General features: G+C 39.9%; 1 protein-coding gene across 1 annotated transcript in view; it reads right to left on the bottom strand.

Annotated features, from left to right (window-relative positions):
• The window catches only part of LOC107583192 (microtubule-associated serine/threonine-protein kinase 1-like), a 68,665-nt gene extending 56,677 nt beyond the window's left edge, over positions 1 to 11,988 (bottom strand). Inside the window, exons 1-2 of the mRNA XM_016269320.1 lie at positions 11,401 to 11,988; positions 3,062 to 3,093 (exon numbers count right to left, since the gene is read on the bottom strand). Coding sequence (XP_016124806.1) covers positions 3,062 to 3,093; positions 11,401 to 11,451 — 83 coding nt within the window. The 5' untranslated portion in view covers positions 11,452 to 11,988. The remainder of the gene's footprint in view (positions 1 to 3,061; positions 3,094 to 11,400) is intronic.
• Positions 11,989 to 12,230: the final 242 nt, after the last annotated feature.

Raw genomic sequence — 12,230 nt, 5'->3', positions numbered from 1 at the left:
GCACTAGTGTATCACTGCATCCCTGTATCGCTGCACTAGTGTATCGCTGTATCACTGCACTAGTGTATCACTGCATCACTGCATTAGTGTATCACTGCCTCCCTGTATCGCTGCACTAGTGTATCGCTGTATCACTGCACTAGTGTATCACTGCATCGCTGCACTAGTGTATCACTGCTTCACTGCATTAGTGTATCACTGCATCGCTGCACTAGTGTATCACTGCATCCCTGCATCACCGCACTAGTGTATCACTGCATCCCTGCATCACCGCACTAGTGTATCACTGCATCCCTGTATCGCTGCACTAGTGTATCGCTGTATCACTGCACTAGTGTATCACTGCATCGCTGCACTAGTGTATCACTGCTTCACTGCATTAGTGTATCACTGCATCGCTGCACTAGTGTATCACTGCATCCCTGCATCACCGCACTAGTGTATCACTGCATCCCTGCATCACCGCACTAGTGTATCACTGCATCCCTGTATCGCTGCACTAGTGTATCGCTGTATCACTGCACTAGTGTATCACTGCATCGCTGCACTAGTGTATCACTGCTTCACTGCATTAGTGTATCACTGCATCGCTGCACTAGTGTATCACTGCATCCCTGCATCACCGCACTAGTGTATCACTGCATCCCTGCATCACCGCACTAGTGTATCACTGCATCCCTGTATCGCTGCACTAGTGTATCGCTGTATCACTGCACTAGTGTATCACTGCATCGCTGCACTAGTGTATCACTGCTTCACTGCATTAGTGTATCACTGCATCGCTGCACTAGTGTATCACTGCATCCCTGCATCACCGCACTAGTGTATCACTGCATCCCTGCATCACCGCACTAGTGTATCACTGCATCCCTGCATCACCGCACTAGTGTATCACTGCATCCCTGTATCGCTGCACTAGTGTATCACTGCATCGCTGCACTAGTGTATCACTGCTTCACTGCATTAGTGTATCACTGCATCGCTGCACTAGTGTATCACTGCATCCCTGCATCACCGCACTAGTGTATCACTGCATCCCTGCATCACCGCACTAGTGTATCACTGCATCCCTGCATCACCGCACTAGTGTATCACTGCATCCCTGTATCGCTGCACTAGTGTATCACTGCATCGCTGCACTAGTGTATCACTGCTTCACTGCATTAGTGTATCACTGCATCGCTGCACTAGTGTATCACTGCTTCACTGCATTAGTGTATCACTGCATCGCTGCACTAGTGTATCACTGCATCCCTGTATCGCTGCACTAGTATATCATTGCATCCCTGTATCGCTTCACTAGTGTATCACTGCATCCCTGCATCTCTGCATTAGTGTATCACTGCATCCCTGCATGGCTGCAATAGTGTATCACTGCATCCCTGCATGGCTGCAATAGTGTATCACTGCATCCCTGCATGGCTGCAATAGTGTATCACTGCATCCCTGCATGGCTGCAATAGTGTATCACTGCATCCCTGCATCTCTGCATTAGTGTATCACTGCATCCCTGCATGGCTGCAATAGTGTATCACTGCATCCCTGCATGGCTGCAATAGTGTATCACTGCATCCCTGCATGGCTGCAATAGTGTATCACTGCATCCCTGCATCTCTGCATTAGTGTATCACTGCATCCCTGCATGGCTGCAATAGTGTATCACTGCATCCCTGCATGGCTGCAATAGTGTATCACTGCATCCCTGCATCAATGCACTGGTGTGGTGTATCACTGCATCTCTGCATCACTGCATTAGTGTTTAGCTGCATCCCTTCAACGCTGCGCTAGTATATCACTCCATCCCTGCATCACTGCACTAGTGTATCACTGCATCCCTGCACTAGTGTATCGCTGCGTCCCTGCACTAGTGCATCACTGCATCCCTATATCACTGCACTAGTGTATCACTGCATCCCTGCATCGCTGCACTAGTGTATTAACACATCCCTGCATTGCTGCACTAGTGTATCACTGCATCGCTGCACGAGTGTATCACTGTATCTTGCATCACTACACTAGGGCATCATTGTATTCCTGCGTGGCTGCAATAATGTATCGCTGTGCCCATGCATCACTGCACTAGTGTATCATTGTATCCTGCATCACTGCACTAGTGTATCACTGTGTCCCTGCATCATTGTACTATTGTATCACTGACCTTGCATTACTGCACTAGTGTATGGCTGCATTCCTGCATTGCTGTACTGAAGGATTACTGCGATCCTGCATTACTGCATTAGTGTATTGCTGCATTCCTGAATGTTGCAATGATGTATCGTTGTGTTCCTGCATTGCTGCACTAAAGTATTCCTGCATTACTCCACCACATACTGTTGAACTATATCATTACTGCACTGAAGTATTACTGTGTTCCTGCATTACATTATCTACCTTTTTCTTCAAGGCGGAAGTAAGCCTATGGGTGAGACTTCCGGATCATTAACCGCTATAGGTAAATAACAAGGAGAATAACAACGTGCAGTAAACGGTAAAACTGTTTGCACTACAAACCAGTGTGTTCATAAATAAAATAATACATTAAAATAATATGATAAGACACACCAATTTTCAATATCAAGCAGCAAAATGAACTGTTTTGTACAGCTAAAACTAGCTGGATGCAGATGAGACCAGAAGCCAGACCCATAGAATTTACAAATGGCCCATTTTTACGAAAAGAAAAAGGTGGATAACTTTGTGTGCTCTTAAGCTACTGCATTACTCCTACAATATTGCCCTACTTCACCATAGCATCAGCATATTAATCTGACCCTGCATCTGTGATGCCATCAAAAAATGTGCACATTTTTCCTCTGCTTACATAATAGTCTCAGATTTCCAACTTTAGTCTGTCACTTTCATTCACCACATCAAGTAATTTTAATGTTGACAGGCATAGAGAAAAATGGACAAGTCTGGGGTTATTTGTTTTTAGATTGGGTTTGAGAAAAGTGATTTTATTCAGTACCACATTATACTAAGTCCCGAAAAAGGTCCACAGACAACATTTGGACAAACAAATGCAGAATTAAATCAGGTAAAGTGGATTTGCTACACTTACCCACTGCTCTTCCTGGGCAAGGGAAGATCCTTCTGGAAAAGAGAGAGAGAAATGATAGACTGAGTGACTATATTACCCAGTGTAAAATGATACCATCAATAACTGCTCAATACCAGTTTGCTTCAGGACATAAATATCTTGATGAAACCAAACTGGAATAATCTTATGCCAGCTGACATTCATTATGACCCATAATGCTCTTCAGATCTCTTAGAGGGAGGACAGCACTTAGGGGAGAACAATCCCCAAAACATTAAACTGGCCAATTACACAAACAAGGTCACTGGAGAGAGCGAGCGAGAGCATGCATGTTAGATAGCGGGAAAGAGGCCATGCTGGTGCATGTGATGGTACACTAAGGGCTTCAGTCGGGGGGAAATGACTTCACCCACTGTGACTCACTTTGATGACATCCTGTGTGACAAGGACATCCCTGCCAGCATGACTGGCGCCACTGAGCAACTAATGGAGGATTAAGTGGACAAATAGTATGTGGCCGATGTGTGTGTGTGTTCTACACTTTATAGACACTTTAATTTTTTAATTCATAACCATAAAAAAGACCAATAAGATATGAGCCTTTATGTCTCATAATAATAACTCTTATAATACTTATACTGTATTATTGTAGTTATAATGATCTTTTTTATATAAAAGCAGTAACAAACAAGTACGATATGAAAACCAATAACTGACAGAATGTATTTAGTATAAATTTATCCCAGTGTTATTGTTAACTAAAAATAAAACTGTCTTCATTAATTGAAATAAAGCTGAAATATAATTAAAATAAAAATATTAGATGAAAAACTAGACAGACAGACAGACAGACAGACAGATAGATAGATAGATAGATAGATAGATAGAGTGAAGAGCCAGAGGAAATCGAAAGATGAATAGAAAGGATGCAGCAGCTGACAAATGAGGCCAATGAGACAATGGGGGGGAAGCAAAGGCATTAGAGAGCAGGTCAATTCATTACATGAGAAAAAAGACTAAACCCTTCAAAGCCCTCTGTGGATGGATGTCTCACTTATTTAAAACAGCCTCTATTTTCGTTTTAACAAGATTTGACATCTTCTGAAGGAAATGTGAGAGATGGCAGTGCAAAACGCGCTAGAGTTGAGGGTGGTTGCCACATCATTGCTATGCAGTTGCTATAGTGTTCTAGGTGGTTGCTAGGTGGTTTCTTACTGGCCCAAGTTCAAAGAGCTCACCTCTAAGTCTGATATTCTTGCCTCTTGACATCCTAGGTCCATACTAGTCTACCTGACTTTTAGCCTGATTTATTATAGATTCACGATTCAAGAAGTTTATTGTCATATGTACTAGTACAATGAAATTCTTACTTTGTTTACTCCTCACAAGAATGACAAGGTAGAATGGGAACAAACATAACTTAATAGGACAATACAAATAACATAAAAAATATAGAATATACAGTAAAGTATAAACCAGAAAGAATTCAAAATATATATATAACAATAGCATAAAAAAGAAAGTAATGAAAGAAGGTGAGGTGTGAATGAGGGTGAAGAAATTGTGGATGGATGGGTGGTGTCCTTGATGATGGTGCAAGCCCATTTGCAGATCCTTTTATTGTAGATGTCCTGGAGTGAGGGAAGATATGTCCCTGTGATTTTCCGGGCCAGCTTTATCACCCTCTGTAGTCTTTCTGTCATGTGTTGTGCTGTTGCCAAACCACACAGCAGTGCAGCAAGCTAGCACACTCTCCAAAGTGCATCTGTAGAAGTTATGGAGTATTTGTGGTGGCATGCCAAACTTCCTTAGTATCCTAAGGAAGTACATTCTTTGCTTGGCCTTCCTTACTAATTTCACAGTGTTCTCTGTCCACTTGAGGTCCTCACAGATGTGTACACCAAGGAACTTATAGCTGCCAACTCTCTCAACCTCAGCATCTCTGATCAGTAGAGACTGATAGACACGCTCACTCCTCCTCATGTCCACAACCATCTCCTTGGTCTTTCAGATGTTCAGTGTGAGATTGTTAGCCTCACACCATGTGACCAGTTCAGACTTTTCTTTCCGGTATGCAGTCTCATCATTGTTTGTAATAAGACCAGTGACTGTGGTGTCATCTGCGAATTTGATGATGACGTTGTTAGGATGGGTAGCAACACAGTCATGCGTGAAAAGACTGTACAGCATAGGGCTGAGTACACAGCCCTGAGGAGTGCCTGTGTACATTATGATGGTGCTGGAGGAGTGCTTTCCAAGGTAGACATGTTGAGGTCTACTGGTGAGGAGGCTCAGGTTATGCAGCGTGTTTATGAGTTTTGAGGGGATGATAGTGTTGAATGCCTAACTTTAATCAATGAAAAGCAGTCTGGCGTAGCTGTCTTTATTTTCCAGGTGAGTTAGAATTTGTGACGGGTAATTGAAATGGCAGTATAGTAAGTTTCCAGTCTCTGACTGTAGGATGCTTTGACAGAATTAATGCTTTTGCACAGGTGAAAAGTAAGTCCTCTTGCCAATTAAAATAATAGCTCATATCTCCTCTATACAGGCATCTCACACCATTGTATTACATATGATTTTCTTTATTTCCACCAGATGGTACCCATCTGCCTTTCATGCACTGAATTTTTAAATACCTTTGCTCTATTTTTTTAAAGTAAAAAAAAAAATTCTGCCAAAATTTTTTCCTATATTGTTTATTGCCTATAAAATAAATTTTTTACATAGGAAAAAAGTGGATAATTTAGAGGTTGTCTATTACCATGAGAGGCATTTAAAGATATTGTCTAGCATTAAAACTCCTCAAAATACTACTGCTGAGGATCACAAGTGAGGAATAGCAGAGGATTAATAATCAGGGTTAGTTTCGCTGAATCCCGACCCTGTACATGACTTAAAATAATGAAAACCACCCCAAATTGGGCTCTGATTTCCATTTCAAGACTGTGTGCGGCATTATCTCTTAGACAAACTCTTAAAGTTTTGCCATTCTCTTTGCATCTTTCTGCTCGTCTCTGCAGGGAGTGAGAGAACAGGAAAAAGAAGCTGTTATTTTCTCTGCAGCTGCACTTCATTTACATTTTCATGTAGTTCCGTTCTCCTCTTTGAACTCTATTCTAGGAACAGTGATGAAAAAAAGCAAAGAGATTCTCTGCTGTGCTGATTAAGTGGGAGAACTTGCACAATTGGTGGCTGACTAAATACTTTTTTCCCCCACTGTATATCTTAATTGTTCATTCATTAGAACACTGTTTTCTGTACCTTTTTTGGATGTTTAGGTCAAAGGTCAGGGTTGAAAAGGGATCTACGCTAAGGCTGTCTTCTCCCACTGTCTCAGTATCTTTAGCAAAGGCTATAGGTAGGGTGACCATATGTGCCATTTCCCAGGACGCATCCTGGCCAGGATTTCTATATTGATTAAAATATCTAGGTTTTGGCTTTGTTTGCGTGTGCAGACCAAGTCAAAATGCTCTCAAGGTATTTTGATGTTATACTCGGTCTGCACACGCAAACCACACACTATCGGTCTGCACACGCAAACCACACACTATCGGTCTGCACACGCAAACAAAGCCAAAACCTAGATATTTTAGGCAATATAGAAATCCTGGCCAGGACGCGTCCTGGGAAAATGGCACGTATGGTCACCCTACTATAGGGACATTTGATATTTGAACTCAATCTCGGTTACTCTACACATTTAAACAGCACCAATCTCTAGTAGCTTTAAACCAGTAATCTTCCGGTTATCCGCTGCAGTACTGAACAGCAATTGATCAGTGATTTGAAATGACCTAGCATAACTGCAACAGATGCTAACACTAATGCAATGTCTGATTTCAAAAACCAGTCAATTTTATGATGTGATAACTTCCCAACACTGCTGTACGTACACACTTGAGCCAAATAAGTATGCAATTGGGATGCATCCACCTTTCCAAGGCTGTGTTTCTCTCAGGTCCAATGGAGTGGCTACAAACTGAATCAATATAAGATGCAGAAAATAACATATCCATAGCATGCACTTGACCTAATGGCAAAAGATGATATTGACAAACACCGGGCTCATTAAGTCTGTGAACTTCCAGACCGGTGATGAATAACATTCAGCCGACAACTGAGACTAATGAAACAGACTGGGCTCTGCGCCCAGAAAAGAGAAAGCCCCGTGCTTCCAACTGGAGATAAAACGAGGGACGGAAAAGAGGAATGAGGGTAATAAGAGAGTCGCCACACTGCCAGACTAGGCTGTCAATCAAAACACAGCTAGAGAGATTCACCTGAAATAACTCCACAAATATACACCCGTTTACTAAATCGCTTACTTTTTCAAACTTTTAGCAGCCAGAATATAATGCAAAAACATATATCACATACCTACATATAAAAATATATAGTGAAAACGGGTAAAATGAGACACTTTCTGATCATATTTTATGCTTTGTTTTTAAAATAAGAGCCAAATAGCTACATCAATGGGATCCCTTAAGTCAACTTAATGCTGTTTTGTAGTGATGGAAGAATATAAATGTAACGATACATAATTACTGGTATGATTCATTTGAGTGAATCAGTTCACACTGTTGATTAATTGATTGAAAACTCTAACAGAATAATTCATTTGAGTCATGATTCAAAAAAAGGCCCAGTCTGCTTGTGAGATTTTTGTATTTGAGTAAAAATACACTACCAGTCATAATCTACTGTTTTTCAACATCCGTTACAATCATTGTTTCCACAAAAATATTAAGCAGCACAACTTGATAATAATAATAAATGTTTCTTGAGCAGCATGTTAGAATGATTTCTGAAGGATCATGCAACACTAAAGACTAGAGTAATGGCTGCTAAAAATGTTAAATATTCATTAAAATAGAAAATTTAGTTTTTAAAATGTAATAATAATTTCACAATATTACTATTTTTATGATCAAATAAATGCATTTGTGAGGATAACAGACTTTTGAAGGGTAGTGTAAATGTAGGTATTGCTGTTTTTTACTGTTTTGTTACATTCATGCATATAAAAGAAATTAATACAATACAAATATACTTTTCATTCAGTGACAAAACAATGTGGAAAACATGCATTTATCATTTAGATTTTACTATATTATATTTCTTGCACTTACATAAACATCACATTATATTGAGAGAGATATTGAAAATCATCAAAAGGCTGAAAAATATCAAGATAATTTTTTATTGCCCAGCCCTATACTTTATATATACATACTTACACTCTATGATATTTATTTCCGAAGGCTGTACGCTATAAGGCTGCCATTAACTTCCTAATGGGGCTTGAAGAGCAAACTCTGTTTGTCCCAGAAAGATCAGACCCTCCCTAAAGTCCACCTCAACATCCAGTGCAGTGGGCTCTGATTAGGGTTGCAAAGGGGTGGAAAATTTCCGGTAAATTTCCGGAAACTTTCCAAAAATCCCTGGAATATAAAAAAAAAATCCTGGAAAGTTTCCGAAATTTACTGGAAATTTTCCACCTTTTTGCAACCCTAGCTCTGATAGCTTTATGGTATGGACTTGAATGTGTGTCGAAGAGGTGTGTGTATCTGTTTCGGTAAGCCTCTGCCTCGGTAAGCATTTACAAGACTCAAAGTGGTTGCTAGTGAAATCTATGTGTCCTGTATGTACACACACACACACACACACACACACACACACCGATCCGAGCGTTTTCTACCTGACTGTGGGTTTTATGTAGCTTTGATGTACCATTACACAATAAAGCTGCATCCAATTGTTAAGCTGCCTTCCCAGGATTCCCGAGGGGTCAATTCCCAAGTGAAACAGGTTTCTCAGAAGTGCTCCCTAAAACAAAGCCTTAAGTTGCTCAAAACTCTCTGGCATCCCTGAAAGCAACCACTAATTTGTGGTCTACATTTAATCTCCCATGATGCTTCGCAGGCTGAAAGCCATTGCAACTTCACATCTCATAGATCCAGACGGCTTTTAGGCTGAAAGCAGAGCTGCAAACCTGGATAAGTGTCTTGTGGGGTATACATCCTGAATATGGGAGTGAAATTACGTTAATGTTTTCATTAAGCCTAAAGAGGACTTTTTACATTTTCATATTTATTACCATATACTATTTTTCCCTGAGGTCCAATTATGATTTTAGTATTCTTTTTATCAAAAACAGTTGGTTAAAAGTAATTTAGTATTTCTGCCTTATAATTTCCATCCTCCCACATTTAGAATAGAACACTGCATACATTTAAGACTTCTATGTAAATGTCCTCTTTACATGTGAAATGAGATGCTGCACTTTGCTGCATTTAAACACGAGCTGCAGGTTTTCTCTCGAGTTTAATATCGTTTTAGCTGCCCCGTTCTTAGACTCAAGAGAATTAGACTTAGAATTAGACTCTGACGTTCATAAAAAAGGCATTAAAATTAAATAAATAATCTGAAATAATTAGAAACCTTGTTTGAAAAAGAAATCACACCACTCATATTTAAAGATCTGCAGAGTGTCGGGTGCTACACACAGCCAATAACACTGTGACTGAACAGGCCAGGTTCTGAACACCAAACAGGTGTTCATTACACTAAAATGTCAAAAGTTGCAGGAGAATATGTAGAAACAAGCCATTTTACAGCTTAGTTTCAATAAATGCCCTTTTTTCTCTGAGGAGGAAGTTTTGAGTTTTGAAAGGTACAGTGTTTTAATAATACAATGAACTCTTTTATCGCAAAAGGGATCAAGGAATGCTTTATTCCTCATTGAAATTACTCATTTCATTTTATTATTCATTCATTTTCACAATGCTGAGTAAAGACATTTTCACTGGACTATATTGTAATGTTTGGCGTATTAATGAAATACACAATGTTACGCTCTGAAGTTTAGTTACAGATTATAAATACTGTCAGTATGAGCAGCTAAAACTGATGACCAGCACTTTTGGCTAAAGTACATTCTCTAATTTTCCAGTAAAAGAGCTGAAACCTTTTAGCAAAATGTCTAGCTGTCTGGGGTGGAGTGCAGCAGCGCTCTGAAACCCAGATCAGCTGGAGCTTGAAAACGGCTTGTTTATTTTCAGCAATGAAAGAGGGGAAGTGAAAGTAATACGCACACATTTTGTTTTGACTTCATATAACAGCAGATGGTTGCCACACTGTACCAACAATAATACAGCAACTCAAAACCTCTTTTATGTTTTTTAAAAAATTTTTAATGTTGCTCTGGGCAAGAACTGGAGATGAAAACCAGATGAAAACAATAACTCCCAAACCACAAAGCAAATATGAACTCCTGTGTGTATGCTGGAACCTAGTGAGTAACTGACAATGAAAACAAATCTAATCTGGTTTAGATAACACTTCACATTTACATTCTGTTGGGCAAAGAATTAGTGTTAAGAAAAGTTTTTAAGTGTTAATAAACTGCACTGTGCAAACTAGATTAATAAGAAGCCACATTAGATTAATACCAGCCAGTTTATTTATTTATTTTTAATCAAAGTTCAGTGAGTTTTCATTCAGGAGTTACTTACGAAGAACAAACTCAGATTTTAAGTGCACTAAAAAGTGAACTAAGTAAAAAAAAGAACTGCATTCACACTGTGCCTAGCCTTGAAAGTAGATTCAGGCCTTTTTGGTGCACTTCACATTCACACTTCCATTTTACTCGTTGAAATATAGGAATAACTCATATGGGCCAAATGAGTTATTCTTTTTGCTTTTTAATCTCTTAAGACCCGAGAAAAGATTTTTTTTCATGTCTTTACATTGTTAAAATGATATTTCATTCATAAGTTATGCTATGTCCTCGGTAGAGGACATCGGGACTCAATTAAAAAAATAAAATAAACACATGAATGAACATGCATAGGCAAAAACAAAAGATTTTTTAAATCACCAATACATTTTTAGTTTTCAGGATTTTTTCCCCCTAAACTTTGTATAAAGATGATTCTCAACTATGTTATAACAGAATGATTTGATATACCATTTTTCTTTCTGCAAAATGTGTGTAAAATGGCCATAAACAGGTTTTCTCATTATATACAATGTATCTATAAACTAAATCTAATTTGCATATTAATGTGTTTTTGGGGCAACATGTAATGAAAAAAGAAGTGTAATAATGGGAGTAATATTTGACAAGATTTTCATAATAATATATAATATTTCATAGAATATTGAAACATAATTTCTTTCCCTATTCATTTGTTATGTCTCCCAAAATGCTAATAAACATACTTTTACTCCCAGTGTCCTCATATGAGGACATGTATGAAATCAACCTCCTGTTTCGTAACAGAAAGTTAGGGAATTTGATTTGAAACCCCATAACATTTTCCTGAGATGTTGATTTACACAAAAAGTCATCTCACCTGCATCCTCCGCCGGCGGATAATACCGGAGTCATCCATGGCATCGCTCATCTCGTCTTGTCAGTCTAAAAACCCGTCACCGATCACGTCCACGTGGTGACAGACGTCTACAGCTGGCGTTCAGAAGTTTCTCCCCGTTTGCATCTCCCTCCTCGGCTAGAGAGAGAAGATCATGCAAAGCGATGCGCGCTACACATCAACAGCAAACACCCGGCTGATGGAAAGCACACCAGATAACTTAGAAATAAACCGGAATATCGTTTTATAATGATCAAAACGCTCCGATCTCAGCGACCAGGGTCAGAGTGCCTGGTCTGTACGGTCAGAAACGAGTAAAAGGTTCATCTTGATCTTCACTCTCTCCGTGTGCGGGTGCGGGCTTTCGGAGAGTGGTCCTTTTGGACATCTGGCGCACTAACGAGACATCCAGCCGCACTAATGGACCACAGTCTGTCCCCCAGAGGACATCGCCATCATATCATATTCGCCGGCAGCTGGAGCAGTAATGGCATCGCTTATGTGAAATGCATCCTGCTTTGATTGCTGCCGCGAGCTTCTGTCTGAATGAAGTACAGTAACCATTCCTTCCTGTGCTGCTGTAACGTTACTGAAGAGCGCGCGTCAAATCTGCACTAGCTACTACCGCCTCTGCTGAGGGATCCACACACACACACACACACACACACAGTGTACTAGCCTGGAGAATACATACGCGTGTGTGTATGTAAGCACGTTAACCCTTTGAGCTCTGAACTAAAGTAAACCTATGTAGGAGGCGCCCAGCAGAAGTCAATCTCTGTGTGTGTGTCTGTGTGTGTGTGTCTGTGGGT

This window comes from Sinocyclocheilus grahami, unplaced genomic scaffold (assembly GCF_001515645.1).
Source record: "Sinocyclocheilus grahami isolate Dianchi unplaced genomic scaffold, SAMN03320097.WGS_v1.1 scaffold51.1, whole genome shotgun sequence".
NCBI lineage: Eukaryota > Metazoa > Chordata > Actinopteri > Cypriniformes > Cyprinidae > Sinocyclocheilus > Sinocyclocheilus grahami.
Note: the sequence above shows the minus strand (reverse complement) of the source record. Positions and strands in the feature narration are given on the sequence as shown.